The sequence below is a fragment of the Eucalyptus grandis genome, chromosome 9 (genome assembly GCF_016545825.1).
Source record: "Eucalyptus grandis isolate ANBG69807.140 chromosome 9, ASM1654582v1, whole genome shotgun sequence".
Lineage (NCBI taxonomy): Eukaryota > Viridiplantae > Streptophyta > Magnoliopsida > Myrtales > Myrtaceae > Eucalyptus > Eucalyptus grandis.
Genome location: NC_052620.1, coordinates 43,014,375 through 43,031,935, shown reverse-complemented (window position 1 = coordinate 43,031,935; position 17,561 = coordinate 43,014,375). Strand labels below are relative to the sequence as shown.

The window sequence follows — 17,561 nt, the reverse complement described above, 5'->3', positions numbered from 1 at the left end:
ATGATATGGTGGAGATCTTTGGACTAAAAGAAACAGTTTTACCATAATAAGTCAATACCCATGTGATGCCTTAAAAAGGTTGCATCCCTAAAGCAGCGGGCAATGAATATCTGTCTTTTATAAGGACATTCAATAACCTCCCATCGCCAATTAAAAAAAAAAAGTCTTAATTGGACCAGACAGACGTCTGTTATTACACGAATCATTTAAAACTTACAAAAGATTGTTTTTTTCAGAGAGAGAGAGAGAGAGAGAGAGTTTTGTAACGAAGGATTCTGCAATGGTACGTGGGAAGGTGTTGCTTTCGATCATAATTATGCTGTGTTTCGCTTGTGACGTTTTAGTGGAGAAGGGTCACGCGATTTGGTTGAACCTACCGGCCGGGGGAACCAAGTGCGTGTCTGAGTTAATCCAGAGCAACGTCATTGTTATGGCTGATTACTTAGCCATTTCTGACCATGAATCCGATCACTCTACTCTTTCCGTCAAGGTAATCTTTTTGTTTATTTTATGTTTGGTATAGTCGGTGTTCGTCCGCTTTGTTCTGCTTACCGGTGGCATGAGCATACTCGATACAGGTGACCTCACCGTATGGAAACATTCTTCATCGAAATGAGAATGTAACGAATGGTCAGTTTACATTCACCACTAGCGAGGCTGGTATCCACGAAGCATGTTTACGGGTGGATGGGAATAATCAAGGAGTTAAAGAAGTAAGTGTTCTCATTGACTGGAGAATTGGAATTGCAGCAAAAGATTGGGAATCAGTCGCGAAAAAGGAGAAGATTCAGGTTCGTACAACTATAAACTACGCATGAAAATTCATCTGAGACAAAGGGCGATTTCTAATCCCAGAGCATATGGTGCCGATGTTAGGGAGTCGAGCTTGAGCTCAAGAAGCTTGAAGGACAGGTTGACGCCATCCTTCTACACATGGCGATTCTTAAGGAGAGGTGATCTCTTATCGGTGTTCCTTGGAATGTCTTCTCGACTTTGAGGTGGTGCTAACTTGGATATTCTTTTGGGAGAACGCAGGGAAGCAGATATGAGAATAGTGAGTGACAGAACAAATGCTAGAGTGGCACAGCTCAGTATCATGTCACTGGGAGTCTGCATTACAGTTTCAGGTTTCCAGTTGTGGCACTTGAAGCGATTTTTCCGAAAGAAGAAGCTGATCTAGGGTAGATTTGCAGTTTCAATGAAGTATGAGGAAGACTGATGCTGTGGCTGCAGGGCATATTTAGCACCTGTACATCTTTAAAATAAGTTCTAGCATGCATCTTGGGCTCTTTTCAAGGATTGATGATGCAATGAGAATAGATAATTGTTGAATTTGCAGAGCTATGCTACCACCTACTAATTTGCTTGTCACCCATGAATTTGAAAATCAATAGCTCAACACGCATTTTAGAACCGATACAGAATGGGCAGAATCATCAATTCTTACTTTCACAAGGTGGATGCTAATAGAGCAAAAACCCTCTGCGTCTCCCACTGGCCAGAGAAGTTGTCTTTTGAGGCATGATTATTTTCAGGCATCTGAAATGATAATTTAATGTGAAGCACCTAGAGCATAGTCAATTTTTCTCGACACCATTAACTTACTGGTTTTGTACATCGTTCACATGGGTGTAGCATTATGTCCTTCACATTTCAGCTATCATCATTTGAGGCGACACGAGTTGCAATATAGCTTATTTTTCAGATAGAAAATTGAATAGAGCATCTTGTGTTGGTTTGAATTTTGTCGAGCAGTCAATTAGTTGCCAAAGGCATGACCAGATGGACATTACAAAATTAGCCAAATGAATTGAAGAAACAAAGAATAAGAACTAGTCCATTTGGTAAATACACCTTCCCAGAAGTTGAGCAATCTGCACATTTCTGTCAAAGTACAAGTTTGTCTCACTCAGTACACAAAAATTCTAAACCTACAGTGAGTCCCTGAGAACAAGCAAATAAGCTTCCAGCATCCTCATTGCAATAACCAATTTCAAAGGGTTGATTGAATCGTCTGCTTCTTCTATTCAGCTGTCAACACTATTCGATGCAAACAATCTATCACATTAGCTACTTCGTCTTGCTCTTGACTCACCAGTCAAGCTGAATAGAGCTCAACTAATGAAAAATTAGGTATCTCGTTTATTTCTGTCGTACATAAAGCATACTACAAAAATGAACAAGGAAAGTTCCTATGGGAAGCAGCAGTCAATTGCAGGTCAGAGAATATGAGGTTGCACTTGAGTTGTATAATTAGAGGAACAGTTACCCCAGCAAGCTTTTATTCAATTCGCACTATTTTCCTGTTCATGTAAGTAAACCTGCAGATCTCGTCAAAAAAATCATCAGCACTGCTATGGCTGCTCTTCATTTGAAGAATCTTTATCACCATTGTCTTAAGATTCTTCCCATACTTTACGAGTGACTCGAGTGTACCCATTTTCTGTTCCGCATTCAATGGGGATCTTACTGTTATCGCAACCTCCTCCAAACATGGGATTGTAAAGGCTGTACCTATCTGCAAAATAAAATGGACTTCTCAAATAAACATACAACCACATGACATACCTCAGCAAAAAGTAGTACTTTGAAGTTTGACATCAGTAGCACTTTTCTGATAATAATATGGGCTCACATTTTTAGGCTGTTCTTCTGGCAAAGAGCTGCAAACATGGCTCCATGAACATCAAATTTCTGCAGCTTTGGATGGCTATTGAAGAAATCAACGAAGTCAACCTCTGGAAATGGTTGAAGGGCTTCAAAATCCCCAGTGAATTCCACCTTCATATATAGATGCTTCACCTCACTTGCCCATTTGAGCATTTTGCTCACTGCGTCCCAACACCACTGGATTCCTCGGATGGACAAGGACTCAAGTGCTGCAAGTTTTCCGAAATCCACCATGTATACCCTTCCTGAATTGAAAGAAGAAGTAAAGAATCAGTTAATATTTTTCTATAACATCATCATGTCAAAGACGCTGAAAAAGCAATCCCCAAAGACTAATTACCTGAATTATTGGAAATCGAGAGATTTCGCAAGCAATTTGTCTCACGAACCCTTACCCAGCTACAACCTTGTACCTCAAGCGATTCAATTTTGGGGGAAGTGAGCGAAAGCGAGCAGTTACCCAAGCCATAGAAATCCAGCTTACAATGCTCTAAGAGAGGCAAATCAATGGAAACCGACCTAACCCCCTCACAGCCAAGCAGTAACAGGCTTGTGAGGTTAGGGCATGCCTGAATTGCAGAGGACAATGCAGGACCCTCCAATCTTGCACCAACGATTTCAAGATTCCTAAGTTTCGGGAAAATGTCCCATTTAGGCATACTAGCCATAAGGACACCCCACAGCTTTAGTGACTCCAAATCCTTCGCAGCGCCAATGCAGTCAAGCTTCGAGGGGATCTCCGAACATGCTTGCTGCTCGGCGAGGTTGTCCATCCGAAGCTCAAGGTGTCGGAGGGATGAAGACACAAGCGAGAGCCATGAGGCGAGGCCTGCTCTGGAGAAGGGGCAGTACACAACAAGCTCGTCCAACCGAACGACGGAAGCTACCATCCTCCACACGACATTGTCGGGATTGTCCCTTCCAGCGTTATTCTCGAAAGAGTTGCGAGGGAAGTACAGTCTCCTGATGTAAGGCAGCGAATCCTTCCATCGCTTAGAAACGCAATTACAAACGGCTATGTCTCTGGCATTATCTACGTATGATAAAATGTATTGAACAATGGCATCAGGCAAGGCGTCCATCCTGTGGGGACAACAATCAAACAGATGGCGGTCAACTCACAGCATGTTTTGGCCTCGACGTAACTGCAGATAAAAACCCAGCAGACATATCACTCACAGAAGATAAATACGTTCACTGCAAAGCCATCGCAATCAAATGAATCGAACTAAGGCAGATTTCAAGAATTAAAATTCAGATTTATCTATCGGATATATAGAGTTTCCACTCTAAGCCCATAAAATCTAATGCGAGTAGCTAGCTAAATGACGCAAGATTTTTTAATTTTCAAGGCTACAAAATGAAAAAACAATACGAGTCATGAGCAAGATTTTTTTTTTTTTTTTTAATTTTCAAGGTTTCAACCCACAAGCTCTAAAAAAACAGATTTTCATCAGGAATAAAGTCAGCCAATCATGGCCACAGAGGAGCAAGAAGACATTAGCACCCACATTCGGGACGCGCTTGATTCTGAATCGACACTAACAATACGAGTCATGAGCAATTCATATACCCAACCAAAGCATCGTCCACCATCGGTCAGCAGCACACCTCGGGCGCTACAGACATTGGCAATAAGAGCACGGACAGTAAGATTTAAAATTATACGCGAGAGAAGCTGAAATGTCCGATAAAACGCGAGAGCGAGGATTCAAGAAACGGGCAACGGAGAAACGGCAAGTTCACGACGAAAAAAAAAAACAAGCACGGGAAGCGCGCCCAGAACTGGAGCCTGGAGGCGATACTTACTGTAGATTTCACACCAATCTGAGCTCCCCCTACAAAGAGAGGTAGAGAGAGAGAGAGAGAGAGAGAGGTGGAGGAGGTGGGTAGGGGAGAGGGTGGGCGTTGTAATCCCAAAAGGAAAAGGCAAAGCCTCTCACGATATTCCCAGTGCTGTATTTATACCTGCAGCTGCTTCTTATGGTAATGCGGAGGGCGCGTTCTTTCGAGGGGGAGAGGAGGGGGACTTCGGGAGGGGTCTTTTCAAATTTTAAAAAAGCAGATCTTTGAACCAATTGAGCAAAAAATTAAGAAAGACAGGTGGAGGCCGCGAGCCAAAGGACGGAGGTCTGAATTTCTTTCCCTTTTCTTTTTATTTTCATTCTCTCTCTTTCTCTCTTTTTTTTTTTTTTTTTTTTTTTGCGGGTTTCCGATCTTTTTTAAAATTCAACGGGCGTGAAAATTACGGCGAACGCCCCCGTCCTCCCACCCCCAACCCCCAATGCCAAAAAGAAGCGCTTTCTTTTTAAACTTTTGAATTTTCTGACCGTTCGACGGGCCCCATCTTCCTTCTCGTTCCGCCAACGAATTGCGTGCGAATCTGCGGTCTTTTTCCTTTTATTTTTATTTATTTATTTATTTTGGTCGGGGATCTGCGGTCTTATTATTATCAAAAAAAAAGGGGGAAAAATCGTTCTCCACGCTGGATCGGACCTACCGACTCCGGGCCTTATTGTCCTTACAAATATCCCTTTTTGCTATTTGGGAAGATGGAGTGCAAAACATCATGTCGCCGGGCAATTTTTTAAATTTCCACCGCAATGCGATTGGACTTAGAGACGCCACCAGCTATCCTCGGACGAAGTCGAACGCTGCGGGCTGAGTGGGAATTCATCTAATGACCGTGTCTTTCGATTCTGGCCGAACTTCTACATTCAGGTCATGTGACTTGTATGCTGAGTCAAAGATCATACATTGACTAGTATTTACCCACTGCGCCATAAGCATGCGATGCGTCTCCACCTAGCCAAGATTTTATGAGATAAAACCGACGGTGGAATCTTTATCTTGCACGAGTACGAAGCTAAATCAGCCTATTCATCCCGATTTTAAAGTTCGAAGCTTGATCAGTTTGCCAGCCCTGCCAATCTTTTCATCTTATTAGTCACAGGTCAATTCACTGATCTTTAATCTCCTTTACACTTCGACCAAAAAAAAAAAAAAAATCTCCTTTACATAACCCAGTTCTTCAGGTGTCGTTACATAGTCGATACACGCTAAATAAGTATGTGGGTAGAGAGGTGGAGTTGCTTTTTGATAACTGGCATTTACACCTCACTTCGGCTGCCTTGGGTCTTTTCTTCCTTTGATGTCAGTGATGCTTCTTCGACCATGGCCAGACCTACGCTCGAGCTTCCAAGCAGGATCAAGAAGCCACGGTGTGACTACCCCACCGAGGAATCCTCCTACCTGTATATGGAAATTTTAAGAAATGAATAGTACTCAACATGATGAGCATGATATCTGACAAAGATAGATATCCATTTTAGAGGACTGAAAACTTTCATTTTCCCCTATCCAGCCACATGCAAATCATCAAAAATTTCTTGTTTGTCAAGAGAAGACCACAAAGTAATGGTGCCCTTGCCATTCCGCTTTCTTATCACTGTTCAAGACATTCCAGTAAATTTCCAACAGAACGAAAGCACTTAGTGCAAACGCATATGAGAAATTGCTGCTATACTCACATGTCCCCAGTTATCAATACCTTTAGACGACAGCCCAATGACCTGCAGCAAGGACAATCGACGTATTAACTTATCTTGCAGATACAAGCATGCTAACTTAGACGTAGAATAGTAATGCTCCCAAAGCTGTGTTCCAAGATGCACTTCTACTTCTATAAGCTTGATCAAAAGCAATATTAAGGTGCCGTGGAAAACATGACGGAAGAATAGAATACATTTTAAAAAGATTTAATGAGCTATGGTTGCTTGTTAGAAACATACCATGTTTAAGATAATTACTTTCGCTATGTGCTTTAGACCTTCGTTGGCATCTTTGATCAGGGCCCTATGCCTCGTGATGTAAACAGCCATGTAACCAACCTAAATAAAGCATCAGATGAATTAAAACGACCGGAAGAAAGGGAAGAGGAAGAAAAGGGAAATGCTAGTCATCAAGTGGATTTCTGTGACACAACTAATAGCCTTAAAACCATTTGTTTCCACGAATCAGGCTCAATGTTTTGCCTGTGAAAGCAGGTTCAAACTGTGTTGGATGACATTTCAAGAGGACTCACCAGTCCAAAAATTGCTCCAGAAGCACCTACGGAAGACGCTTTGTTCAACCAATAACTCATTGCTGAACCTGTAGAATTTGAAGTTTTATTAAGGACCAGTAGACATGCGACTGTATGATTGCATCAGTATGTCTGAGCCGTTACTTGTAATTGCCGAAGTGGCGTAAACCATTAGATATTTTTTCGGGCCGCTGATTGCTTCCACGGTGGGACCAATGGAATTTAAAGAATAGCAATTAACCTGCAAAGGACAACCTTAAGGGCAAGACTGTTGGCCATGATATATAAAAGATGAGTAAAAATTATCAAACAGACCATGAGGTGCATGGCATTCGCATGTAAGAGAGATGATGTGGCCAGCCTCCACCATTGTCCCTTGTCAATGAGATGATTAATCTGCAAAATTAATTCACCTGATGAACTTAGATGATGCAAATTGCATTTTTAAGAAAGGACATAGGCCTTCCGTTCTCTTCTACTGTCTAACCTTAGCTCCCCAAGAGAGCAGTTTGCCTTGAGTTGCGAGCTGTACAGCATATACTCTGAGAAAGAGAAACGCGAAACTGAAAATTCAGACAAGAAAGACAAAATTACTGCAGTGGTGTGTAATTAGCGCCAAAAAAAAAAAAAAAAAAAAAAAAATGCAGCAGCAGATGACTCAACAAAATGACATTTTGATATATAGTACCCACAAGATATTGACGGCTAGAATGACATTTGTCCAATGTCTACCATTGGAGGACTTTCTTCTGGATGTTTCAGAAGATGATGTGCCATCAGTTTTACCTTCTCTTCCATCAGGAAAATGGAAAAAAGAGGAACATGAGAATGAAAAGGCATCTTTTGATAACTGAAGATACTCAACTCCATTGAAGGAGAGGGCTCTTTGGTACCAGATATCCTTCAAACTCTGCAAACGATTGAGATGAGTGATTCTCTGTTTAACAGCATAATTCTTAATTGTTGGCTATTAGGAAAGTGCAGATAGATGTCAGCTTAAAAGAATGTATAAGCTCAATTATATTGCAAGCTCTTTATCATTCGCCTCCTCTAAGGACAAGCATTTAATAGGAAGTTCCTTCAGATTTGTCTCAAGTGGAATCAAAGACAAAAGAGGGCATGGTAGACCCATTGCTAGACTAGTAACAACAGAGGTTGAAGCTGCCGTAGGAAAGGGATACCCATGAACTTATTTAAAGTTTCTGCATATTGGTAGACCTCAAGGGTGAAACTTGTCTTCAGGCCAATGTCAATGGAATGCAACTCCCACAGAAAAAAGCAACAAGTGCAGACATACTATAGTACCCATTGACGCCATTGGTGTGAATTACAGCAGGCAAGCATTGGTAGAGTGGAGCTGCCCCAGAGCGAGGGCCTTTATGTATGGAAGTCGTAAAAGACCACAGTGAAGTGCAATGTGAAAATACAATTGTATTATAAAGAAAATTTTGTGAACAAATTATTGGGTTCTTTCACTTTAACGGCTAGCTTTTAGTACTAAGTTCCCCTGAGATTCACATCAAACAGATGGTTTTTTCATTCAGAAGGTAAAACAAAGTGAAGACCCCCAGGAAAAAAAAAAAGTAGTCAAGTGTTATCTCTTAAAATCCAAAGATTGACAGGGTATAGCCATCAGGCTGCAAAGCAGCTATCACATGCCTGCCAGCGGCAAACTGGACAACTCCGATTAGAAGAAAGAAGGAAAAGGAGGCTAAATTATGTGTGAGGGAGGAAAATGAGCAAGAAGTAAGACCAAGGTCATCCCACTGATCTATTAACTGCCGTTATAGAGAAGTAAGATGACAACCGAATGTTATCAAAAATGTATCTTATCTTCATACCCGCAAGACCGCTGTTTCCAAGATGAACCAATCTTGCAACTGCGCAATTTTCCACCTTTGGATCCAGTGTACTCAATCCCGGAAGGCGAATCAAAGTACATTGGCTGAATTTTAGTTCCTGCGGCGGCATGCTTAAGCACTAGCAGCTTTCTTCTCTCTTTAGACCCTCAATTTGGGTCACCACGAGCAACACGAAAGACCCAAGAAAATGCGAAAACTCTCTCCAACAAACAGCTTTGCTATTCTAGCTTGTTCATTGAAAAGTTTGAAAGGGGTCTTGATTCAAAACTTAATTAAGCAAACGATCCGAGAGCGAGGAAGTCAAAACCTGGAGAGAGGAACTGATAAGACAGCAGAGGTGGTGGCGGAGGCGTAGAGAAGCGGCGCCGGCGATCAGATGGACGGCCGCGGGACCGGAGAAGCCACCGGCGATCGACATCCGGAGTCGCCGGAACTGGGGGTGCCGGTGGTAATAGGGAGGCGTGGGGTTTGCAGATAATCCTAGCATATTACTCGAAGCGGAATCAGTAGCGTGTAATCCTCGTTTGACAATTGACTCCGTTCGTTGCACAAATCGGCCCGGCCGGTTTCCGGTGACCCCGGGACCGAGCGCGTGATGGGTAGGCGGCAAAGGTCTCCCGAGCTTTTCTCCGGTGAAGACCCTTACTAAGTTACTATGCCTCAGCTGGTAAAACTGAAGAAGAACCGAACATGGGTCCAAAGTTCCGCAAGAGGATGGGGCACTTCCTGAATTTAGGATACATAGACACCGGAACAAGTGGGAGAAGTAACTAGGGGTGTCGGGAACTGAATCGAAAACCAAATTGAACCAAAAATTTGATTTTTTTCGGTTTAATTCGATTTTCAGCTCTCGGTCTTCATTAAAAATCAATATTTTTATATAACCACCAAAAAAAAAAAAATCTTAACTGCTATCAATTTAGTTCACTTGAAAAAAATATGAATACTAAACATTTTTCACATTTTTCTAATTAAATACATTCAATTTATTTAGGTCGAAAACCGTCAACGTGAATATCAATCGTTTTAATTGCACAATTAACCTTAGTGAAAACATTTATTTACAATTTTTAATTTTGTGAATATTTTCTTCTTCTTTTTCTTTTTTCCTTCATCAACAAAATCACTAGCTTCAAGTGAGCATGCTAGCTCACACATGGGCTAGTGAGGACAACCCTCGACTGTCAATCATCAACGAGGCCTAACAATGGCTAACGAAATAAAAATATTTATGATTAAATTGGCCTAATTAAAAAATTTATGATTGAAGTGGTCGTCGTATAATAAGTTTAATGCATTTTTGACAATTTTCCGCTCGTCATTGCTAGGCACTTTATGACAGTATTTGTTTTATCTTTTATCTCGCATAAAGTGCACAGCTAAAAGGGCAACAGCTCATCACAATTTTAGAGTACAAAGCTAGATTATTTTGATAACTCGGCAACTCCTTTCCATCTCATTAGCCACGGGCTCACAGCCCACAGGCAATTGATGCTCCTTGCCCTCCGCTAGACAACCCAGGTTTTATCGTGTCGTGATCTGTGTGCGGTTTTCAGTCCTCTTGGGAAAAAGTCTCGTAATAAATTACAAGACGCGACCGCTCTCGAAGGCATAGATTTCGGGGCATGACTCTCTTAGTAAAAATAAGATCATGCTCGGAGAGTTACCCGAAACGAGCAGAGATGGATCGATGCGGGTACAACCCTTTGAACCAGTGGGAAATCCCACGCCCAGATAAGAACTTTGCATGGTCAATACATGCTAAATAAGTTGGCGGGCCGGGAGCTGGAGTTGCGTCTTGATCGCTGGCATTTCACACTTCACCTATGGCTGCGCCGGGTCTTCCTCCCTTTGATGTTGTTGATGATATCTCGACCGTCGCTAGACCTACGCTCGAGCTTCCCAGCAGGATCGAGAAGCCAAGATGCGACCCGCCGCCAAGAAATCCTCCTAACTGCATTTGGAAATTTCAAAGAAACGACACATTACTCGAAATGACGAGCCCAATATCTGACAAAGGTGGATTTCCATCCATGAGGACAGAAGACCGCACAGATCATCTCAAATTTTCTTGTTTGTCAAGAGAAGACCGCAAAGTATTGTTCAAGACAGTCTAGTAAACTTCCAGTAGAAATGAAAGCACATGGTGAAAACACAGACAAGAAATCGTTGCTATACATACATGTCTCCAGTAGTCGATACCTTTAACCGAGGACCGAATGAACTGCAGCAAGGACATTCAACATGTTAACTTCTCTTCCAGATACAAGCACGTTAATTTAGATATAGAATAGTAATCTCCCCACAGCAATGTTCCTAGATGCACTTCCACTTCTATAAGCTTGATCAATAGCCATACCTTGGAAGAAGCAAAAGCATGCTTGCTAGCCATGCGAAGGTGCCACAAAGAACATGATAGAAAAATAAAACACCTTTTAAAAAGTTCAAATGAGCTATAGTTGCTTGTAAGAAACATACGAAGTTAATGATAATTATTCGTGCTATGTACTTCAGATCTTCATTGGCATCTCTGGTCAGGCCTCTATGCCTCATGATGTACACAGCCATGTAACCAACCTAAATAAAGCACCGGATGCATAACAATGACCGGAAGAAAGGCAAGAGGAAGAAAAGGAAAATGCTAGTCTCCAAGTAGATTTCCGTTACACGATTATTAGCCTTCAAAGCAATTTTTCCTATAAAGCAGGCTCACGGTTTTGTCTATGAAGGCAGGTTCGAACTGTGCTGGATGACATTTCAAGAGGACTCACCAATCCTAAATTTGCTCGAAGCCCCTATAGAAGGTGCTTTGGTCAACCAATAACTCGTTGCTGAACCTGTAGAATGCGAAGTTTTATCAAGGACCAGTAAACATGCAACTTTATGATTGTCTCAGTAGTTAGAGCTGTTACTTGCAATTGCTGAGGTGGCGTAAACCATTGGAAATCTTTCGGGGCCACTGAGTGCTTCCACATTGGGACCAAGGGCATCTAGACAACAGCAATTAAGCTGCAGAAGACAAACTTAGGTACAAAACTGTTGACAATGACATATGAAGGATAAGCATTATAATCAACCAGACCACGAGGTGTGCGACATTCGCATATAAGAAATTTGATGTGGCCAGCCTCCACCATTGTCCCTTGTTGATGAGATGATTCATCTGCAAAGTAAATCTACACCATGAAGCAAAGCGACGCAAGTTGCATTTACAAGAGAGGAGGACATCTTCAACTGTCTAACCTGAGCTCCCCAAGAGCAGTTTCCCCCAAGTTGCAAGTTGTCCAGCATATACTCTGAGAAAGAGAATAAGAAACTGGAAATTCAGACACGAAATACAAAATTGCTGCAGTATATACAGCAGCAGATGAATCAATAAAAGACATTGCGATATATGCTACCCACAAGATATTGACAGCAATAACCGCGTTTGTCATACGTCTACCATCGGAGGATTTCTTTCTGGGTCTTTCAGGAGATGACGTGCCATCAGTTCTACCTTTGCTTCCATCAGAAAACTGGAAAGAAGATGAAACATGTGGATGAAAGGCATCTTTTGATAACTGAAGAAACTCAATCCGTTGAAGGAAAGGACTCTTTCCCACCAAAAATCCTTCAATTTCTGCGAATGATTGAGACAAGTGATTCTCTGTTTAACAGCACGGTTAAATATGCGGCAATTAGGAAAGTGCAGATAGATGTCAATTGAAGAGAATGTCTAAGGCCACTTATATCACAAGCTCTCTATCATTCGCTTACTCCAACAGCAAGCATTTAATGGGAGTCTCTCCATATTTGTATTAAGTATCGAAGACAAAATATTCCTCCAGCTAATGTTTGAAAGGGGCACGGTAGACCCACAGCCAGACTAGTAAGAACAGAGGTTGAAGCTGCCGCAGGGAGAGGCTACCCATGAACTTAATTAAAGTTACTGCATATTAGTAGACCTCGAGAGTGAAACTTGTCTTGTGGCCTATGTCAATGGTGTGCAACTCCCGCAGAGAAAAGGCAACAAATACAGACAACCACAGTATTCATAGATGTCTATGGTGTGAATTCTGGCAGGCAAGTCTTGGTAGAGTGGAGCCGCCCTAGAGCAAGGGCCTTCATTTGCGGAAGTCGTAAGATGACAGTGGAGTGTTAAGTGAAAATATAGTTGTATTACAGAGAAATTTGTTTGAACAAATATTTGGGTTCTTTCACTCTGACGGCCGGCTTTCAGTGGTAAGTTCTCCAGAGATTCTTATTAAACAGATGGTGGAGTCGTTCAGAAGGTAAAATCCAGTGAAGACGCCCGAAATAAAATAAAATTTCGTCAAGTGTTGTCTCCTAATATGTAAAGATTGACGTGGCATAGGCATCAAGCTGCAAAGACAGCTATCAGATGTTGCTCGGCAGCAAACTGGACAACTTCAATTTGAAGGAGGAAGGAAAAGGGAGGCTGAACCAAGCGAGAGGGAGGAATATCAGCAAGAAGTAAGACCAACGTCATCCCACCAATCTGTCAATTGCCGATATGTTGAAGTTAGACAAAAACTGAATGTCAATTAAGATCTATTCTTATCTCCATACCCAGAAGGCCCTTGTTCTCAAATGATAAACCAATCTTGCAACTGCACATTGTTCGACCTTTTGATCCTGAGTACTCAATCCCGAAAGGCTAATCCAAGTAGAAAATGTGAAAACTCTCGAATGAACAACCCTCCTTTTCTGGCTTGTTCATGGAAAAGCTTGAAAGGGAATCAAACTAAAAATATGAGAGTGAGAAAGTTAAACCTGGAAGGAGGAACTGATAAGACAGTGGCCAAGGCGTAGAGAAGTGGCATCGGTGATCAGATGGATGGCCATGGAACCGGAAGAGCTACTGACGATCAACTTTCCAAGTTGCGGAACGGGCAGTGCTGATGGTAACTAGGAGGCGTGGGGTTTGCAGATAATCCCCGCATATTACTCGCAGCGGAATCAGTAGTTTGTCCTGCTCGCTCGACAATCAACTCCATTGCTGCACAAATCAGTCTGGCACAAATCAGTAGACCCTTCCATGCCTAAAGTCAGTAAGCTGAGAAAGAACCGGACTATGTTAAAAAAGCTCTTCAACGGGGATAATGGGGCATACCTGAAATAGGATGCTTGGATACCCAAATCAGTGATGTGTCGTCTGTCCTCTAATCCGGGTCCGAGGAAAGTTCCCTCGGACTATGTTACGAGCACAGCACACATTGGACGAAAAGCAGCAAGAAGAACTCTTCAACGCCGGACAAAACCAGTTCTTATTTGATTACTTGTTTTGCTAGTGGTTGAGATATCGTAGGGATGTTTATGGTGATGTTGTTAGTGGCAGATCCCATTTCAACTTCCTTTTTCCTAATTTTCTTCTCAGGGACAACGTTCTATGTTCATGTTAAATGATGTAACATCAGCCACTGCAGATCATCTGAGTTTGCTCAAGAGAAATATTTCTGAGACTTGTACAGGAGGAGGCTGTGGATTCCCTCGAAGAAAAATCAATGTCTTTCGAAAGCTATGGTATCATTAGTATCATAAAACAAACTCTAACAATAAGCTTTCCACTAAATCTTTTTTATTAAAAAGAAAGAAGGCCACTTTTGTCATTTACAGGGCATGAACACCGAATCTGAAAGTTAACGCCATAAACATTGAAATCTCTTTTATAATAATTTAATATCGTCAAGATCCATAAATCTTAGATTAATATGCTCACTAATCTCGAAAAAAAAAATATAATTGTAGAGATAAGAATTATAAGAAGAAAAATCTATCCGATTGCCATAACAACACAAATTATATTAATCCACATTTCTTTCCTAATGAGTAAGTTTCAACTGATGATAGTTCTCCTTCTGGGGTTGAATATCTGTTTGAAGTTCAAGTTGCTGATAGGGTTGAATTATTGACCCTTCATGCCATGGAGATCCAAATCCAAATCCTGCTCTGCTCTACCTGATGCACCATACTATCCGCCCAACAACATTTAACTTGCTACCTATCCTTCTAAATTCAACAAAAGTAATGTCAATGATAACATCTGGAACTTGAGTAGAATCTCATCTGCAAAAGAGTTAGGCATCTGCGATGCAACAAACACAGCATTTTTCTTACCTTTTTGCTTGGAAACGTCTCCACGATATCCCGTCAAAACAACTTCTTTTTTTACTTTTTTTTTCCCCTCCTTTTCTCTATTTCTTGGATTGAAGTCCTATCTTGAAGTTAGTATATACAAGTACTTACCATTCAATGAGATGAACTAAGCTATGGAGTTTGTAGGACACAAACCATCGATGCAGCAGCCATGCCCTTGCCTTACGCAACGAAGTTATAGAATGAACCAGGATTGCCACCAGGATCTACCTGTACGATGACATCAAGAACAACAAAGGAATATATCTCTCAGGATGTAGATTGATCTCTACAAGAAGAAAAATAGCATGTCGTTTCCTGTATCCCTCTCGACATCATCCTAAATAAAATGGTGAATTGAACTGTTAATTATGAAACATACTTACCCCCGTCCGAAGTGCCTGCCCTCTGTTCTGAAACACGGAGGGCTCTGTGTGTCCATCGCAAGAATGCTTGGAATGGCCACGAATAAAACAAGTGACTCCACCACGAGTTCATCCTGCTCGTACCTTGTTCAACATCAGACTGGTCGTCGCCGTCATCGGGAAATTCTTCACCGGAAGATTCACTAAGCTCGTAGCGGCAGACTGGACATGTGTTGTGGATGTGCAGCCACGGGATGATGCAATCCGAATGATAAAAGTGTTTACACGGCATCTCCCTTGCCTCGCCACCGATCTCAAACTCTTCCTTGCATACCGGGCAGAGCAGGTCAGTGCTCAGATGCTTTTCAGTTACCACAATCGTTGGTAAGGCTTCGATAGCTGAAGGAGGCGCAGGAGGGGGTCCCGGGCGGTCATTCTGTGTCAAGTCTTGGATAAGCTCGTTTAAGGAACTCTCATCTTCAATGTCATTGCTCCTAAAATTCGCTCTAGGAGCCAGGTCTGCTGGTGGATGGACAAGCCCCAGCCTGCGAGGTCGTTCGATGAATTGAAGCGTGATCCATGATCTTGAAAACGGACCATCTCCGCTTTCTGTCTCCCATACGGTCCTCCTGCCAATATTAGAACCCTGCCTCGTCATCGGGGGCGGGTCAAGCAGTCGAGCCATGCCATCAAGTAATTGAACAGCCCGATTCGGCGCACGGCCTCCAAGGTTAGCCACCAATCTTGGCCTCGACATATCAAGCTCCCTATGCAGTTCGTTGAAACAGAAGGGACAAGATGTTTCATACGGATTGTTAGACGCGAGCCGAACCGTACGTTGGCACACATGACACCAGTAGTAATGGAAAGTCCTCATTCTCCTGACTCCATTGACGACTACAGGAGGACGGCGGGAAACGACATAGTACCGACGGCGAAGAGGAGACTTTCCGGGGATTCTTATTCTTTTGGTTGACGGAGAAAAAGGTGAGATGATCAACAGGAGGAGAGAGCGTATTTATAGTAGGCGTGCGGGAAATGGTTCGGATTCCTTGTTTGTCCATTTTGGGTTCTTGTGGGTGAATCCACATTCGACGGGGGAAAGGAATGGCTTAGGATGCAGGGGAGGCGATTCCTTTTCTCCCTGCAATGTTTTCTTCAGCTGAGCTACTTCCTGTTCTTTCATCATCGTCTAATCAAAGAGGATAAACCCAAGCTAATGCATATCCTCGCGGGGCTTTCTTCTTGTGCACTTCTAGACTTGCTTTTGACAAGCAATCGGACGTGCAACTTGCTAAGCAAGAAAGTAAATAGCGAAGAATCACCCAAATAAATATCCAAAAGGACAGGCGTGCCGGAGACAGAGACTCGTGAAAAAGTTCAAGTGGGACTGACTGTATATTTGATCAATTATTAATATAAGTTAAAAGACTTATTAACATGCGACTAAACAATCAATCCCTTACTATTGAATAATGAATTTTATTAATTACGAGAAACAATTTTGTCCACATATCATTAAAATTAAAAAAATACACAAATGATATCTAAATTTTGACTTAATGTGTAATGTAAAATCTTTACATTTTTGAAACATGTTCAATTTAATTATTGGATCATATGAAGATATTCAATATTATTCCCAATCTTAAATTAATGAAAGTATTAAATTGAATAAATTAAAAGTTCCAGGATCATATTAAATAAATTAATAACTCAGGAATGTATTAAATATTAAATTAGAGTTTAAAGAATTATATTAAATAATTTTAAAATTTTAAAATTTTTATATATTAAGTTAAAATTCAAAATTGTGCATCGAATTTTCCGATGTTCTCCCCCCGCCCAACGCTTCGGTCCAATAAGATAATTCGCCAATGAATTCTCGAATGGCGGGCCAAAAGCGACAAGTTCCACGCCTTCCTGAAAGCGCAAAACGACAGTCGCGACACGGCCTTTCTCTCCTCGACACGAGTCAACCCTCTCATCCTCTCCCCTCACTCTCTCTCTCTCCGCCGCTCCTCATCAGGCCGCGACGGCGGAAAGAATGAACCCGATCTCGTCAACAGTCGAGTACTGGCTGGTCCGCCACCCGGCAATCCACAACTTCAGGTGGGAGCAAGGCCGGACCTTCGCCTCCTCCCCTCTCTTCCTCGCCGGCGCCGTCCTCTCCTACCTCTCCCTCACCCTCCTCCTCTCCCGCCTCCTCCCGCCGCCCGCCCTCCGGCCCCACCTCCTCAAGCCCATCACCGCCCTCCACAACCTCGCCCTCACCCTCCTCTCCCCTCGCCATGGCCGTCGGATGCGCCCTCTCCGCCGCCTCCCAGATGCCCGACGCTCGCTGGGTCTTCTGCTTCCCGGCCGACACCCGGCCGGCCGGGCCCACCTTCTTCTGGGCCTACGTGTTCTACCTCTCCAAGATGCTGGAGTTCGTGGACACGC

General features: G+C 42.5%; 5 protein-coding genes and 1 pseudogene across 8 annotated transcripts in view; 2 read left to right on the top strand and 4 right to left on the bottom strand.

The window, feature by feature from the left end:
- Positions 1 to 280: 280 nt before the first annotated feature.
- Positions 281 to 1,351, top strand: LOC104419962 (transmembrane emp24 domain-containing protein p24delta3). Its single transcript, XM_010031805.3, has 4 exons — positions 281 to 490; positions 579 to 791; positions 877 to 953; positions 1,036 to 1,351. Exons 1-4 carry the CDS (start codon positions 281 to 283, stop codon positions 1,178 to 1,180), a joined length of 645 nt encoding a protein of 214 aa, XP_010030107.2. The 3' UTR covers positions 1,181 to 1,351.
- A 459-nt stretch (positions 1,352 to 1,810) lies between these two features.
- LOC120286091 lies at positions 1,811 to 4,632 on the bottom strand (annotated as a pseudogene).
- A 950-nt stretch (positions 4,633 to 5,582) lies between these two features.
- Positions 5,583 to 9,332, bottom strand: LOC120286362 (RHOMBOID-like protein 10, chloroplastic). Its single transcript, XM_039301440.1, has 9 exons — positions 8,924 to 9,332; positions 7,447 to 7,664; positions 7,242 to 7,296; positions 7,070 to 7,150; positions 6,899 to 6,995; positions 6,755 to 6,822; positions 6,462 to 6,560; positions 6,201 to 6,242; positions 5,583 to 5,922 (listed from the first exon to the last, which is right to left on the bottom strand). Exons 1-9 carry the CDS (start codon positions 9,101 to 9,103, stop codon positions 5,788 to 5,790), a joined length of 975 nt encoding a protein of 324 aa, XP_039157374.1. The 5' UTR covers positions 9,104 to 9,332; the 3' UTR covers positions 5,583 to 5,787.
- A 1,128-nt stretch (positions 9,333 to 10,460) lies between these two features.
- LOC104419956 (RHOMBOID-like protein 10, chloroplastic) lies at positions 10,461 to 13,522 on the bottom strand. 4 transcript variants are annotated; one of them, XR_005546444.1, is made up of 9 exons: positions 13,393 to 13,522; positions 12,022 to 12,238; positions 11,860 to 11,912; positions 11,699 to 11,779; positions 11,529 to 11,625; positions 11,388 to 11,453; positions 11,095 to 11,193; positions 10,799 to 10,840; positions 10,461 to 10,570 (listed from the first exon to the last, which is right to left on the bottom strand). XR_005546444.1 is itself a non-coding variant. In XM_018863176.2 (8 exons), the coding sequence occupies exons 3-7, from the start codon at positions 11,905 to 11,907 to the stop codon at positions 10,821 to 10,823; spliced, it is 312 nt and encodes a 103-aa protein (XP_018718721.1). In that variant the 5' UTR covers positions 11,908 to 11,912; positions 12,022 to 12,238; positions 13,393 to 13,522; the 3' UTR covers positions 10,461 to 10,570; positions 10,799 to 10,820. The 4 variants fall into 4 exon arrangements, 1 of the variants encoding a protein (XP_018718721.1); XR_005546443.1 differs by having other exon boundaries at positions 11,095 to 11,453; XR_005546445.1 differs by having other exon boundaries at positions 11,095 to 11,453; positions 12,022 to 12,134; positions 13,393 to 13,493.
- A 1,415-nt stretch (positions 13,523 to 14,937) lies between these two features.
- On the bottom strand, positions 14,938 to 15,804 carry LOC120288584 (E3 ubiquitin-protein ligase RZF1-like). The gene is made up of 3 exons (XM_039302651.1): positions 15,264 to 15,804; positions 15,141 to 15,184; positions 14,938 to 14,985 (listed from the first exon to the last, which is right to left on the bottom strand). The coding sequence occupies exons 1-3, from the start codon at positions 15,802 to 15,804 to the stop codon at positions 14,938 to 14,940; spliced, it is 633 nt and encodes a 210-aa protein (XP_039158585.1).
- Positions 15,805 to 17,166: 1,362 nt separating this feature from the next.
- LOC120288583 overlaps positions 17,167 to 17,561 on the top strand; it is a 536-nt gene continuing 141 nt past the window's right edge. The window contains exon 1 of the mRNA XM_039302650.1: positions 17,167 to 17,547. Within this exon, the coding sequence (XP_039158584.1) occupies positions 17,167 to 17,547 (381 nt within the window). The remainder of the gene's footprint in view (positions 17,548 to 17,561) is intronic.